Here is a 17,289-nt window from a genome sequence, read left to right as displayed (position 1 = left end):
CAAACCAGATAATGGCAGCCTGGTAGCTGCGTGAAAGCGTGGAGTGACTTGGACACAACTCACAGTGACCCCTCCCCTTTCCCCCATGTAATTTAGAGAGAACGTGAAGGACGCACACCATAGCAACTTCCCCTCCTCTACCCTTGTAAATGGAAGTGTAGGACGCCAGCCAAAGCGGCTACAACCACGTGAGTAAGAAAATTATTTGTGAACTTTTCTTTCAGGTTTAGAAAAGACTGCTAAGAGATAATCATCTGTTTATGTATCATGTTATTTTCTTTGAATTTGTGTATGTAAAATGTATTTAATGTATTTAATGGATCTAAGATTTTCATAATTTTTCAATTTGTATGTGTTTGTTTGTCTAAGGCAATATGTATGCCAAAATATTTCATTGACTTTGCTTAAAATTTTGAGTAATGACATTGTTTGAAAGGCAGTGAACATGCCCACAATTTAAATAATTAATGTAGGTAAATAGTTTTCTTTAATGTTTCTGCATGTTTATATTTCAATTTTGATTTTTCATAGGGAGTTAAACTGTACTCTTGCTTCCCCATTTGTAATTAATTTTTTTTCGTTCATTAACATTCATAAACAAAAAAATTTAAGTAGAGGGTGATGTAGGGAAGCAGCCTACTCACGCTGTAGTAAATTCACATCAGTTTCCATTGTGTGCCAGCCAGTCTGCTGTAACTAGCTCTGACGTCATAAATGTTGCGCAATACCTTAAAAATCAAGCAAATGACCTGTAACTTTTCTAGCATGTCAGGAATAATACTAAATTAATTTGTGTTAAATATCAGTTCGATAACTTCAGCCATTTGCGAAATTTGGACGTTTTTCTGAAAAAATCATTAGCGCAACAGAAAAGAGCTAGAGACTTCAAAATTTATATTTAGATTCATCTTTCAGAATGATTTAATAAAAACAGTACTTTGGATTTCACAAATTAAGATTTTAGTGGAAATTCATGATTTTGTGGTTTTCGTCTCAAAACTGAAGGAAGCAAGATAGATTAAGTAGGCTAATAAATAAGGATAGGATGTTTAGATTTAAATAGGTTGGAGGTCCGCTATGGCTATGAAGATGTGAAAAGTTTCTTTTGAATACCTATAAAATTATAACGATAGCGGATCTCAAAAGGGCCAGTTCAGAGCTCATCTACTGCGTGCAGTGTAATTAAATTAATTCTCTCGCCCAAAATATTTAACTTAGCCACGTCAAAATTTTATTATCAATACTTACCTGCGTGCTGAATGCACGTTTAAATTAAGAGCTTCATCAGCCATCAGCAAAAGAAGCTATAAATTATTATGTTACTTGAAGTGGTGCGTTACTAGCCCAGCGGCTACTCGGGAGAGCCGATTTGATCAGGCGTTCCCTTAGCCATCCGCACCGCGGCTTTATATATAAGAACGCTGCGTGAGGAAGCAAGGCCCCAGTTCTCTCCAAACGCTGAATAACACGCCATCTGTGTCGGGAGTGGCGTCGCATCGGTATCACTGCTACAAACAGCCTCGGGTGCCGTATTAAGTTACTAGAGATACGCGGACCCCTGAAATCGTTTCAAGTGAATGGTTAATTCTGGAATGATTTTCATTATCTAGCTTCAGTTTGCGTATTGTCTTATTTTCACGTGCCGTCGCGGGACAGGCATTCTACCAATTATTTAGCGTGGCGTTTGATGAAATATTCTCATCAAATTATGGCGAGCATTCATTTCAACATTTAATTCGGACATTTATAGTTGCATCAGCGCATTAGACTCTGAACTGCTCTGTTAGTTAGGTTGAAAGGATACTCATGTTTTTTATCAGTGAACTTCAGAATATACCCAACTATTTTGGAAAATCGTTTTTGATTAGAAATCCCGGACAATCTCCTAATTCCTCAGAGCTATAAGCTGCAGCTATAATTGTATTCTCAGATGAAGTGGGCACTAGGAACTCTAATTACAGACTTCACGTTTTGTTAAATCACTGTCTGGGTGCTAAAAAGTAAATAGAGAGCCAGTGTTGAGAACGGCGAAAGACAGCATTAACAAAATTCTAAAAGCCAGAAACTGATTCAATATGCAAGCATTTATACAGCAATTTATTTTTACAAGTTATTCGCCGCCCCACAACACGTACATAAGCATCCAGTCTGATCACCTGCATCTATTCATGTCCATTCTGTATTCCGACAGAATTGGGCAATTCTAGCAGCACAGTGCAACACCACACACATTGCTACAGAGAGGCTCCAGGAGCACTATCCGAATTTAAACACTTCCGCTGGCCACCAAACACTCCAGACATGAACATTATTGAGCATATCTGGGATGCCTTGCAAAGTGCTGTTCAAAAGAGATCTACAACCCCTCGTACTCTTACAGATTTTTGGATATCCCTGCAGGACTCATGGTGTCAGTTCCCTCCAACACTACTTCAGACATTAGTCGAGTCCATGCTACGTTGTATTGCGACACTTCTGCGAGCTCGCGGGGGCCCTACACGACATTAGGCAGGTGTACCAGTTATTTGGGTGTTCAGTGTAGTACCCTTTAGTAAAGTGTTGCTTCTTACCAGCATTTTTCAAAAGTTTAATTCGAACAGGATTTGGAGAATATATGCCATTATGGAAAGTCGCTAGCTCGTATGTCAATATAATTGGCTCCGACTGTAACCCATTTGGAAGTATATACAGGCTCGACAAGGTGGTATGATAGGATATTCAAATGGTTAGAATTGCAGCACAGTTTCTCAAAGTAAATGGAAATAACGTCATCTACATTCTAGTCTGTTGTTGTTGTTGTGGTCTTCAGTCCAGAGACTGGTTTGATGCAGTTCTTCACGCTGCTATATTGTGTGCAAGCTTCTTCATCTCCAACTAACTACTGCAATCTACATCCTTCTGAATCTGCTTAGTGTATTCATCTCTTGGCCTCCCTCCACGATTTTTACCCTCCACGCTGCCCTTAAATACTAAATTTGTGATTACTTGATGCCTCAGAACGTGTCCTACCAACAGATCCCTTCTTCTAGTCAAGTTGTGCCACAAACTCCTCTTTTCACCAATTCTATTGAATATCTCCTCATTAGTTATGAGATACACCCATCTCATCTCCAGCATTCATCTGTAGCACCACATTTCGAAAGCTTCTATTCTCCTTGTCCACACTATTTATCGTCCATGTTTCACCTCCATACATGGCCACACTCCATACAAATACTTTCAGAAACGACTTCCTGACACTTAAATCTGTACTTGATGTTAACACATTTCTCTTCTTCAGAAACGCTTTCCTTGACATTGCCAATCTACATTTTATATCAACATTACTTCGACCATCATCAGTTATTTTACTCCCCAAATAGCAAAACCCATTTACTACTTTAAGCGTCTAATTTCCTAATCTAATGCCCTCAGCATTACCCGATTTAATTCGACTACATTCCATTATCCTCGTTTTGCTTTTGTTGGTGTTCATCTTATATCCTCCTTTGAAAACACTGTCCATTCGGTTCAACTGCTTTTCCAAGTATTTGCAGTCTCTGATAGAATTAAAATGTCATCGGCGAACCTCAAAGTTTTTATTTCTTCTCCATGGATTTTAGTTTCCTACTCCGAATTTTTCTTTTTTTTCCTTTACTGCTTGCTCAATATATAGATTGAATAACATCGCGGATAGGCTGCAATCCTGTCCCACTCCCTTCCTCCCAATCACTGCTTCCCTTTCATGCCCGTCGACTCTTATAACTGTCATCTGGTTTCTGTACAAATTGTAAATAGCCTTTCGCTCCCTGCCACCTTAAGAATTTGAAAGAGACTATTCAAGTCAACATTGTCAAAAGCTTTCTCTAAGTCTACAAATGCTAGAAACGTAGGTTTGCCTTTCCTTAATCTATTTTCTAAGGTAAGCCGTAGGGTTAGTATTGCCTCACGTGTTCCAACATTTCTACGGAATCCAATCTGATCTTCGCGGAGGTCGGTTTCTTCCAGTTTTTCCATTTGTCTGTAAAGAATTCTTGTTTGTATTTTGCAGCCATGGCTTATTAAACGAATAGTTCGGTAATTTTCACATCTGTCAACACCTGCTTCCTTTGGGATTTTAATTATTATATTCTTCTTGAAGCCTGAGGGTATTTCGCCTGTCTCATACATCTTGCTGATCAGATGATAGAGTTTTGTCAGGGTTGGTACTCTCAAGGCTGTCAGTAGTTCTAATGGAATGTTGTCTACTCCCGGGACCTTGTTTCGGCTTAGGTCTTCCAGTGTTCTGTCAAACTCTTCACGCAGTATCATATCCCCATTTCATCTTCATCTACATCCTCTTACATTTCCTCAATATTGTCCTCAAGTACATCACCCTTGTACAGACCCTCTATATACTGTTTCCTCCTTTCTGCTTTCCCTTCCTTGCTTAGAACCAGGATTCCATCTGAGCTCTTTCCTGTAGGTAGTATCTATCGTACCCCTAGTGATATAAGCCTCTACATCCTTACATTTGTCCTCTAGCAATCCACGCTTAGCCATTTTGCACTTCCTGTCGATCTCATTTTTGAGACGTTCGTATTCCTTTTTGCCTGCTTCATTTACTGCATTTTTATGTGGCTTCCTCTTTCATTTCTTACACCCATTCCATATTCACCTACTACGTTTCCTTCTCTTCCTTTTCGTACTATCGAATTCCAGTCACCCATGACTATTAAAGTTTCGTCTCCCTTCACTATCTGAATAATTTATTTTATCTCATCATGCATTTCATCAATTTCTTCGTCATCTGCAGAGCTAGTTGGCACATAAACTTGTACTACTGTGGTGGGCGTAGGCTTCGTGTCTGTCCTGGTCACAATAATGCGTTCACTATGCTGTTTGTAGTAGCTTACCTTCAGTTCTATTTTTTTTATTCATTATTAAACCTACTCCTGCATTACACCTATTTGATTTTGTATTTATAACCCTGTATTCATCTACCAAAAGTCTTGTTCCTCCTGCCACCAAACTTCACTAATCCCCACTATATCTAACTTTAACCTATCCATTTCCCTTTTTAAACTTTCTAGCTTACCGCCAGATTAAGGGATCTGACATTCCACGCTCCGATCCGTAGAACGCCATTTTTATTTCTCCTGATAACAACAACCTCCTGAGTAGACCCCGCCTGGAGATTCGAATGGGGGACTATTTTACCTCCGTAATATTTCACCCAAGAGGACGCCATCATCATTTAACCATACAGTAAAGTTGCATGTCCTAGGGAAAAATTACGGCTGTAGTTTCCTCTTGCTTTCAGCCGTTCGTAGTACCACAACAGCAAGGTCGTTTTGGTTAGTGTTACAAGGCCAGATCAGTCAATCATCCAGACTGTTGCCCCTGCAAGTACTGAAAAGGTTGCGGCCCATGTTCAGGAACCACACGTTTGTCTGTCCTCTCAACATGTACTCCTCCATTGTGGTTGCACCTACGGTACGGCTATCTGTATCGCTGAGGCACGCAAGCCTCCCCACCAACGGCAACGTCCATGGTTCATGGGGGATAGGCGAAACTAAAGAGAAAGCAGCGGAGTCGTGATTCAGGAGTTGCATTGAATGTTGACCGATTGTGAGACGAGCGTGTTATCCCTTAGGTAAGAAGAAGATACATCTACGAGCGCATGTCAGAATTCGACAGCGGCAGGATCTTTGTCTATCGAAAATGTCTTACCACAATACTATTATTCACCTTGATACGGATTTGATAAATGTCGTGCGGAAATGGTATCTATGTGTTCAGGAGTGTCATACTCGACGCCATACAGGACGTCAACGGCCCCACGAGACTAGCGCCTGTGAGGATAGAGCGAAGTTTTCACTCAACAGTGCAGGATCGTACATTCATGTCGTGCACCTTGAATCACGAAATGGACGTGCAACGAGACAAGTATCCAAACGGACAGTGCGAAATCGTGTGTAGGGCGAACTGTCAGCACGGTAACCATTAGTACAGCTTCCCTTGAGGCGACAGCAGCAGAGGTATCCGCGACGACACTGGTGCAGGCATAGAGAATACTGGACAGAGGGTGGGCACCACGTCCACTTTGTAGATGGACCCCAGTTTGGTGTTCTACATCTACATCTAAATCCATACTCCGCAAGCCACCTGACGGTGTGTGGCGGAGGGTACCTTGAGTACCTCTATCGGTTCTCCCTTCTATTCCAGTCTCGTATTGTTCGTGGAAAGGATTGTTGGTATGCCTCTGTGTGGGCTCTAATTGTCTGATTTTATCCTCATGGTCTCTTCGCGAGGTACACGTAGGAGGGAGCAATATACTGCTTGACTCCTCGGTGAAGGTATGTTCTCCAAACTTCAACAAAAGCCCGCACCGAGCTACTGAGCGTCTCTCCTGCAGAGTCTTCCACTGGAGTTTATCTATCATCTCCGTAACGCTTTAGCGATTACTAAATGATCCTGTAACGAAGCGCGCTGTTCTCCGTTGGATCTTCTCTCTCTCTTCTATCAAGCCTATCTGGTACGGATCCCACACTGCTGAGCAGTATTCAAGCAGTGGGCGAACAAGCATACTGTAACCTACTTCCTTTGTTTTCGGATTGCAGTTTCCTAAGCATTCTTCCAATGAATCTCAGTCTGGCATCTGTTTTACCGACGATCAACTTTATATGTTCATTCCATTGAAAGGTGGCTACACTGAGCCGCTGCGCCAGAGATTGCGCCAAAGAGTATTATTAAGCCGCCTCCACAGTGCTTGTTGAGAGCTCGTAGCAGTCAGTGCTTGGAGAGAGCTGGTGGTAGTCAGTGCTTGTCAAGAACTCGTAGTAGTCAGTGCCTGTCGAGGACTCGGGGTAGTTTGTGCTGAGATGTTGTAGCAGAGAGTTCGTGTTGAGATGTGCTAGTGGGCAAGGCTTGTCGAGATGTTGTAGTAAGGAGTGCTTGTTCCCTGTTTTATGCAGTTGTTTGATGGAATAGACAGCAGATGGTTCGAATGGAAATACTGTAACGATCAGAGTGCTTTTCGTCAATATATATGAAGGTAAAATATTGCGTGTTTTTTCATTAATTCCATGTTTTAAATAATGCGTCATTACAGGTTCAGTCAACAAAGCATCTGGCGTGTGTTCTTGTATTATAGTGTAATTCTACTTTCCTTGAGCAATTATAGTATTTCTAATTTTCTTTTATCACGTCAGTATAATTGGTATTTAAAAATTCTTGTCTTGTTGGAGAAGAACCGAGCCAGATGTGTACGTTGAGTCACACTCCCACATACAGAACAGTTATACTTGTGCTTTGGTTTAGTAGGTTTTATACTTGCTGGGGACTTAATTAATTAATTGTGTTAACCAAAATTTTCATTTCATTATTTGTTGTTGTTCTTTGCAGTCAGATAGCATAATAATACTAGTCAGGGCCAACCGATTATGAGACTTGCGTAATCGGACTTACAGCTACTAAAAACTAAAAATAATTTCAATCATATTTAATTAAGCCCCCATGCACCATTTTAAATCACTCCTAATGCGTGAATATGGATTGGGGGTAAGAAATGAAGAGGAAGCCGTCTCGTAGAATTTTGCACAGAGCATAAATTAATCATAGCTAACACTTGGTTCAAGAACCATAAAAGAAGGTCGTATACATGGAAGAATCCCGGTGATACTAGAAGGTATCAGATAGATTATATAATAGTAAGACAGAGATTTAGGAACCAGGTTTTAAATTGTAAGACCTTTCCAGGGGCAGATGTGGACTCTGACCACAATCTATTGGTTATGAACTGCAGATTAAAATTGAAGAAACTGCAAAAAGGTGGGAATTTAAGGAGATGGGACCTGGATAAACTGAAAGAACCAGAGGTTGTAAAGAGTTTTAGGGAGAGTATAAGGGAACAATTGACAGCAGTGGGGGAAAGAAGTACAGTAGAAGAAGAATGAGTAGCTATGAGGGATGAAGTAGTGAAGGCAGCAGATGATCAAGTAGGTAAAAAGACGAGGGCTAGTAGAAATCCTTGGGTAATTGATGAAAGGAGAAAATATAAAATGCAGTAAATGAAGCAAGCAAAAAGGAATACAAAAGCCTCAAAAATGAGATTGACAGGAAGTGCAAAATGGCTAAGCAGGGATGGCTAGAGGACAAGTGTGAGGATGTAGAGGCTTATCTCACTAGGGGTAAGATAGATACTGCCTACAGGAAAATTAAAGGGACCTTTGGAGAGAAGAGAACCACTTGTATGAATATCAAGAGCTCAGATGGAAACCCAGTTCTAAGCGAAGAAGGGAAAGCAGAAAGGTGGAAGGAGTATATAGAGGGTCTATATAAGGGCGATGCACTTGAGAACAATATTATGGAAGTGGAAGAGGATGTAGATGAAGATGAAATGGCAGATACGATACTGCGTGAAGAGTTTGACAGAGCACTGAAAGACTTGAGCCGAAATAAGGCCCCGGGAATAGACAACATTCCATTCGAACTACTGACGGCCTTGGGAGAGCCAGTCCTGACAAAATTCTACCATCAGGTGGGCAAGATGTATGAGACAGGCGAAGTACCCTCAGACTTCAAGAAAACTACAGTAATTCCAATCCCAAAGAAAGCAGGTGTTGACAGATGTGAAAGTTAACGAACTATCAGTTTAATAAGTCACAGCTGCAAAATACTTACACGAATTCTTTACAGACGAATGGAAAAACTGGTAGAAGCCGACATCGAGGAAGATCAGATTGGATTCCGTAGAAATATTGGAACACGTGAGGCAATACTGACCTTACGACTTATCTTACAAGAAAGATTAAGGAAAGGCAAACCTACGTTTCTAGCATCTGTAGGCTTAGAGAAAGCTTTTGACAATGTTGCCTGGAACACTCTATTTCAAATTCTAAAGGTGGCAGGGGGTAAAATACAGGGAGCGAAAGGCTATTTACAATTTGTACAGAAAACAGATGGCAGTTATAAGAGTCGAGGGGCATGAAAGGGAAGCAGTGCTTGTGAAGGGAGTTAGACAGGGTTGTAGCCTCTCCCCGATGTTATTCAATCTGTATATTGAGCAAGCAGTAAAGGAAACAAAAGAAAAATTCGGAGTAGGTATTAAAATCCATGGAGAAGAAATAAAAACGTTGATGTTCGCGGATGGCATTGTAATTCTGTCGGAGACAGCAAAGGACTTGGGACAGCAGTTGAACGGAATGGACAGTCTCTTGGAAGGAGGATATAAGATGAACATCAACAAAAGCAAAACGAGGATAATGGAATGTAGTCGAATTAAGTCGGGTGATGCTGAGGGAATTAGATTAGGAAATGAGACACTTAAAGTAGTAAAGGAGTTTTGCTATTTGGGGAGCAAAATAACTGATGATGGTCGAAGTAGAGAAGATATAAAATGTAGACTGGCAATGGCACGGAAAGCGTTTCTGAAGAAGAGAAATTTGTTAACATCGAGTATAGATTTAAATGTCAGGAAGTCGTTTCTGAAAGTATTTGTATGGAGTGTAGCCACGTATGGAAGTGAAACACGGACGATAAATAGTTTGGACAGGAAGAGAATAGAAGCTTTCGAAATGTGGTGCTACAGAAGAATGCTGAAGATTAGATGGGTAGATCACATAACTAATGAGGAGGTATTGAATAGAATTGGGGAGAAGAGGAGTTTGTGGCACAACTTGACGAGAAGAAGAGACCAGTTGGTAGGACATGTTCTGAGGCATCAAGGGATCACAAATTTAGCATTGGAGGGCAGCGTGGAGGGTAAAAGTCGTAGAGAGAGACCAAGAGATGAGTACACTAAGCAGATTCAGAAGGATGTAGGTTGCAGTAGGTACTGGGAGGTGAAGAAACTTGCACAGGGTAGGGTAGCCTGGAGAGCTGCATCAAACCAGTCTCAGGACTGATGACCACAACAACAACGACAATGCGTACTCCCAGATAATTTATGGAATTAACTGCTTCCAGTTGCTGACCTGCTATATTGCAGCTAAATGATAAAGGATCTTTCTTTTTATGTATTCGCAGCACATTACACTTGTCTACATTGAGATTCAATTGCATTTCCTGCACCATGCGTCAGTTCGCTGCAGAGCCTCCTGCATTTCAGTATAATTTTCCATTGTGACAACCTCTCGATATACCACAGCATCATCCGCAAAAAGCCTCAGTGAACTTCCGATGTCATCCACAAGGTCTTTTATGTATATTGTGAATACCAACGGTCCTACGACACTCCCCTGCGGCACACCTGAAATCACTCTTACTTCGGAAGACTTTATTATCTCGATGTGCGTATACGTATATGGACGCTGAGATTGAAGGACTCTTGGACAGAGTTGAATCAGCATGGAATGAAGTACTTGTACCTGTCATCTAAGCCGGTGTCCAGTTGGATGTTCTACCTGGTTGCAGCTATAGTTGCTGCCAGGCGTAGCAGCTATGTGTACGAAATTTCGAACTCGTTGCACCCCCCAAATCACCTACAAATTCAACACATGGTTCAAGTGGTTCTGAGCACTAAGCGACTTAACTTGTCAGGTCATCAGTCGCCTAGTAGAATTACTGAAACCTAACTAACCTAAGGACATCATACACACCCATGCCCGAGGCAGGATTCGAACCAGCGACCGTAGCGGCCACGCGGTTCCAAACTGAAGCGTCTAGAACCGCACGGCCACACCGGCCGGCCACAAATTCAACACGAGATGTTTCTATTGTACTGTAAACACACAACACTTAAGCCGTCGGCACACGGACCGTGCTGTGGAACGTTAACGTTGAGCGTGCGAAGTTCAATGTGCTGCTGAACGCTCAGGAACGATGCGACCTGTGCATACGGTACGTGGGCCCCAACAGGGTATACGCGATTGCAACGCACTCCAGCGGCAGTTGAGGGATGTTTCTAGTTCGTAAATAACACAGTTTACTCAAAGAGCACGCGTAAAATTCCCACGTTAGCTCTATTAAAACGCACATTTCTTCCATCATCCACGAAAGGGAAAGTACCATGTCCAATCTATAAGGACAAAGGCTTATAAAAGTTCCATTACAGGCAGAGCGGTTCAAATTTGGAATACTTCTCCGTGTAAGATAAGCATTGTTTCGTCATTCCCACATTTTAGTAAAACCCCCAGGTCAGTCTTACTTGACCACTGTTCCTACCCAGCAGCAGAATCTTTGCAACACGTGAATTACGAAGTGTAAAAGAAAAAGGAGCAAAATATCTATACAAGTAGCGCAAGCTGTCCTGTAGATTAAGCCAATCGAAAAAAGTCATCCCTCAAAAAAAAAAAAGAGAGAGAGGAAAGGTGAACTTAATATTTACATACCATCAAATATTATAGTATATACTTATATTAAACTAGTAATAAAGTATGAGAACCTAACAAAAACGTGAATGTTAGGAAAAAAATTTGGAAGTGTCAAGACAGGAACCACTGTCCCATCTAACGGCTGTATTGAGGTCAGGGACGCTACTAATTACGCTAAACCAAAACTCAATACTTAAATATAATCATGCGGCTTGCTGAAAACTTTAATCGTAGATATGTTACTAACTGAAATTTATTTATAACAAATTGTACCAAGAACAATACGTCTTGGGTGGATCTTCAGAGTGTCGCTGACTTCAAATAGCCTACTCTCATAATACGCAAGTTACAATAATTCTGTTGCCACGAATATGATGTTTCTGATTATTTTATTGCAACCAATCACAAAGTTAACAACGGGTTTTCCAGTGATTGTCAATTTGCTGGTGCCTAGAAACGGCATATATACAGGGTGTTACAAAAAGGTACGGCCAAACTTTCAGGAAAAATTCGTCACACACAAATAAAGAAAAGATGTTATGTCAACATGTGTCCGGAAACGCTTAATTTCCATGTTAGAGCTCATTTTAGTTTCGGCAGTATGTACTGTACTTCCTCGATTCACCGCCAGTTGGCCCAATTGAAGGAAGGTAATGTTGACTTCGGTGCTTGTGTTGACATGCGACTCATTGCTCTACAGTACTAGCATCAAGCACATCAGTACGTAGCATCAACAGGTTAGTGTTCATCACTAACGTGGTTTTGCAGTCAGTGCAATGTTTACAAATGCGCAGTTGGCATACATTTGATGTATGGATTAGCACGGGGCAAAAGCCGTGGCGCGGTACGTTTGTATCGAGACAGATATCCAGAACGAAGGTGTCCCGACAGGAAGACGTTCGAAGCAATTGATCGGCGTCTTAGGGAGCACGGAACATTCCAGCCTATGACCAGCGACTGGGGAAGACCTAGAACGACGAGGACACCTGCAATGGACGAGGCAATTCTTCGTGCAGTTGACGATAACCCTAATGTCAGCGTCAGAGAAGTTGCTGCTGTACAAAGTAACGTTGACCAAGTCACTGTATGGAGAGTGCTACGGGAGAACCAGTTGTTTCTGTACCATGTACAGCGTGTGCAGGCACTATCAGCAGCTGATTGGCCTCCACGGGTACACTTCTGCGAATGGTTCATCCAACAATGTGTCAATCCTCATTTCAGTGCAAATGTTCTCTTTACGGATGAGGCTTCATTCCAACGTGATCAAATTGTAAATTTTCGCAATCAACATGTGCGGGCTGAAGAGAATCCGCACGCAATTGTGCAATCACGTCATCAACACAGGTTTCCTGTGAACGTTTGGGCAGGCATTGTTGGTGATGTCTTGATTGGGCCCCATGTTCTTCCACCTACGTTCAACGGAGCACGTTATTATGATCTCATGCGGGATACTCTACCTGTGCTGCTAGAACATGTGCCTTTACAAGTATGACACAACATGTGGTTCATGCACGATGGAGCTCCTGCACATTTCAGTCGAAGTGTTTGTACGCTTCCCAACAACATATTCGGTGACCGATGGATTGGTAGAGGTGGACCAATTCCATGGCCTCCACACTCTCCTGACCTCAACCCTCTTGACTTTCATTTATGGGGGCATTTGAAAGCTCTTGCCTGCGCAACCCCGGTACCAAATGTAGAGACTCTTCGTGCTCGTATTGTGGACGGCTGTGATACAATACGCCATTCTCCAGGGCTGCATCAGCGCATCAGGGATTCCATGCGACGGAGGGTGGATGCATGTATCCTCGCTAACGGAGGACATTTTCAACATTTCCTGTAACAAAGTGTTTGAAGTCACGCTAGTATGTTCTGTTGCTGTGTGTTTCCATTCCATGATTAATGTGATTTGAAGAGAAGTAATAAAATGAGCTCAAACATGGAAAGTATACGTTTCCGGGCACATGTCCATATAACATATTTTCTTTCTTTGTGTGTGAGGAATGTTTCCTGAAAGTTGTAACACCCTGTACATATAGGGTTGAAATGAATGCCAAAATGGCTTTGGTTCAAATGGCTCTGAGCACGTGGGACTTAACTACTGTGGTCATCAGTCCCCCAGAACTTAGAACTACTTAAACGTAACTAACCACATGCCCGAGGCAGGATTCGAACCTGCGACCGTAGCAGTCGCGCGGTTCCGGACTGCGCGCCTAGAACCGCTAGACCACCGCGGCCGGCAAAATGAATGCCAATATGGCGCCTCACAACTCTGTACTGTAGGGAGACGGCGTGCGTGTAACGTAGGTGGCGTTGTGCCATCTCATTGGTGATCGCTTAGACGCACGCTCAGAATATCTGACATACCAGATATTGCTCTGCACGTTCAGAAAGACTCCCGAACGTGCTATTCCACGCTATGACGTCAGAAACTCAGCACGCTCAACGCTGAACGTTCGGATGCACGGTCCGTCTGCCGACAGCTTTAGACCGTTAGAAGCGCCACCCGAAAAAGCAGAGACGGTGAGGGGTTGGCGCTGCTCACAGGTGCCGACCGGGGACTGGCTGGCGCCGGAGGAGTTCTGCGCAGATCGCGTGCTGTTCAGGGACTCCTGGCTGGTGGTGCTCGCGTGCCTGCGGACGATGCCGGCGCCGGCGTTGTCGGCGCTGCACGTGGTGGAGGGCGTGCTGTTCGCGCTGGGCGGGCTGCTGCTGTGCTGCGCGGCCGCCGTGCAGAGCCTGCTGCTGCTGCCCGCGCGCCTGCGCCGCCGTCTGCACGTGCGCCTCTCGCTGGCCCACAACGCCACGCTGGCCGCCGCCTTCGTCGCCACCGCCGTGCTGCACCTCAGCCCCGACGCGGGGTCGCCCACCGGCTGCGTGCTGCTCGGTCAGTACCTAAGGCTGCCGCCGCTCCCACACAGCCGCCACTCTTGTTGGCTCCGATGGACGAGACACTGTATTTTTTTTTCCTTTATTGAATTTCTATCCCCCCCCCCCCCGAAGGGGGCGGGCTGGCAGCAGCTTAGTACGCTGCTCTACAGCCTACAGACTTTTTTAAAAACGGAAGAAGAAAAAAAACTAGAAAAACAGGTGATAAAAGGGTGACTTAAAGCGTAAAATGGCGGAAAATTGCGGAAAGTTAAATCAGAAAGCAAAGGGGTTGGCAATGTTAATAGAATACACAGGAATCAGACAAGTAACATAGTAGACACACAATTAAAAAACATGGCGACAGTCTGGTTTCTGTTCGCAAGAGATAAAAAATCACACCCAGCGACAGTATGATGGCCGTTCGCAACACTTCCCAAAAGACACACGACACAGAATGCTCACTGTAAAACACTCACTGTAAAAGACTGCACGAAAATGTCGGCACAAAGATGACACTCCCTGGCCAAGGGCAGATGGGGGGGAGGCGGACCTGGAGGAGGGGGTAAACAAGGAGGGAGGAGAGGGGGTGGGGAACCAAAGGAGGGAGAGGACTCATAAGGGGGAAGAGGGGCAGGGCAGACGCAAGAGGGAATGGGAAAAGGCAGAGGAGGCAAATGCAAAAGGACTCAAGGGAGAGAAGGGGGCAGAGAGAGGGGAAGTGGGAAAGAAAGAGGATGGAAGGGGGAGAGGGAGCCCGGGAAAAGGACAGAGGAAAGGAGGGGGAGTTGATAGGAGGGATAAATGGAGGTAGAGAGGGCATCATCTAGGAGGGGCAGTTGATGGCAGCCACCTTGGGATAGGAGATGAAGGGCGTAGAGATGGAGGGTAGGGGGACACAACAGTGAAGACGTGGCAGGGGGCCGGGACAGGAGAGGAGAGGAGCAACCAGGGGGTGAGGGGGATCAAGGTGGTGGGAGGTGTAGAGGATGCGGATATGTTCGAGGAATATGAGCAGATGGGGGGAGGAATGAGGTCATAGAGGATCCCCGTGGGGGATGGGAGGCATATACAGAAGGCGAGGTGGAGTGCATGACGCTCAAGGATCTGGAGGGACATAGAATTTGGGGGGGTGGGGCGGCAGATATCCAGGTGGGACTGGCATAACAGAGGATGGGACGGATTAAGGATTTGTAGGTGAGGAGGATGGTAGAGCGGTGCAACCCCCATGTCCGGCCAGAGAGGAGTTTGAGGAGTCGGAGGCGGTTGTGGGCTTTGGATTGGATGGAGCGGAGATGAGGGATTTAGGTGAGGTGACGGTCAATGGTGAGGCCAAGGTAGGTGAGGGTGGGGGTGAGACACTGTATTGCGCCTGGGCTATATACACCATCAGCCAGAACTACCTAATAGCAAGTACCCGATGGTTATCATTAAACTTTCCGTATTTAACACGCTGTAGCACGGAAACTACACTACTGGGCATTAAAATTGCTACACCACGAAGATGATGTGCTACAGACGTGAAATTTAACCGACAGGAAGAAGATGCTGTGATATGCAAATGATTAGCTTTTCAGAGCATTCACACAAAGTTGGCGCTGGTGGCGACACCTACAACGTACTGACATGAGAAAAGTTTCCAACCGATTTCTCATACACAAACAGCAGTTGACCGGCGTTACCTGGTGAAACGTTGTTGTGATGCCTCGTATAAAGAGGAGAAATGCGTACCATGACGTTTCCGACTTTGATAAAGGTCGGATTGTAGCCTATCGCGATTGCGGTTTATCGTATCGTGACATTGCTGCTGGCTGCTCGCATTATTCTGTTAGCAGAATATGGAATCGGTGGGTTCAGGCGGATTATACGGAACGCTGTGCTGGATCCCAAAGGCCTCGTATCACTAGCAGTCGAGATGACAGCCATCTTATACCCGTGGCTGTAACGGATCGTGCAGCCACGTCTCGATCCCTGAGTCAGCAGATGGGGACGTTTTCAAGCCAACAGCCATCTGCACGAACAGTTCGACGAGGTTTGCAGCAGCATAGACTATCAGCTCGGGGACCACGGCTGCGGTTACCCTTGACGCTGCATCACAGACAGGAGCGACTGCGATGGTGTACACACCATGGTGTACTGCACGAGTGGCTAAACGTCATTTTTTCGGATGAATCCAGGTTCTATTTACAGCATCATGATGGTTGCATCCGTGTTTGGCGACATCGCGGTGAACGCACATTGGAAGTGTGTATTCGTCATCGCCATACTGGCGTATCACCTGGCGTGATGTTATGGAGTGCCACTGGTTAAAAGTCTCGGTCACTTCTTGTTCGCATTGACGGCACTTTGAACAGTGGGCGCTGCATTGCAGATGTGTTACGACCCGTGTCACTACCCTTAATTCGATCCCTGCGAACCCCTACATTTCAGCAGGATAATGCACGACCCCATGTTGCAGGTCCTGTACGGGCCTTTCTGGATACAGAAAATGTTCGACTGCTGCCCTGGCCAGCACATTCTCCAGATCTCTCACCAATTGAAAACGTCTGGTCAATGGTGGCTCAGCAACTGGCTCGTCACAATACGCCAGTCAGTACTCTTGATGAACTGTGGTATCGTGTTGAAGCTGCATGGGCAGCTGTACCTGTACACGCCATCTAAGCTCTGTTTGACTCAATGCCCAAGGCATATCAAGGCCGTTATTATGGCCAGAGGTAGTTGTTCTGGGTACTGATTTCTCAGGATCTATGCACCCAAATTGCGTGAAAATGTAATTACATGTCAGTTCTAGTATAATATATATGTCCAATGAATACCCGTTTATCATCTGCATTTCTTCTTGGTGTAGCGATTTTAATGGCCAGTAGTGTATCATCCCTACCAAACTTGGTAGCTCTAATGTCCAGACTATGAAGTGCATGATTTCCATGCGTCTCAGCACCACCGCCCAGTTCCAACTATGGCCACCAGGTGCCATTATTAGCCATCGTGATTCATAGTTTCACACACCTGACCAATCGCAGTACACTTCTCGAAGTGTCAACATGAGCTTGGACGAGAGGAACAGGGCTTTGTTGACGAAGCTCCATTATCAAAACAACAGTAACACTGCAGCTGCACTTCAAGAATATCACCGGCTGAAAGGATT

General features: G+C 44.3%; 1 protein-coding gene across 1 annotated transcript in view; it reads left to right on the top strand.

Annotated features, from left to right (window-relative positions):
- LOC124712131 (probable G-protein coupled receptor Mth-like 3) overlaps positions 1–17,289 on the top strand; it is a 262,497-nt gene that overhangs the window by 138,789 nt on the left and 106,419 nt on the right. The window contains exon 6 of the mRNA XM_047242430.1: positions 13,821–14,160. Coding sequence (XP_047098386.1) covers positions 13,821–14,160 — 340 coding nt within the window. The remainder of the gene's footprint in view (positions 1–13,820; positions 14,161–17,289) is intronic.

The sequence above is a fragment of the Schistocerca piceifrons genome, chromosome 8, assembly GCF_021461385.2.
Source record: "Schistocerca piceifrons isolate TAMUIC-IGC-003096 chromosome 8, iqSchPice1.1, whole genome shotgun sequence".
NCBI lineage: Eukaryota > Metazoa > Arthropoda > Insecta > Orthoptera > Acrididae > Schistocerca > Schistocerca piceifrons.
Note: the sequence above shows the minus strand (reverse complement) of the source record. Positions and strands in the feature narration are given on the sequence as shown.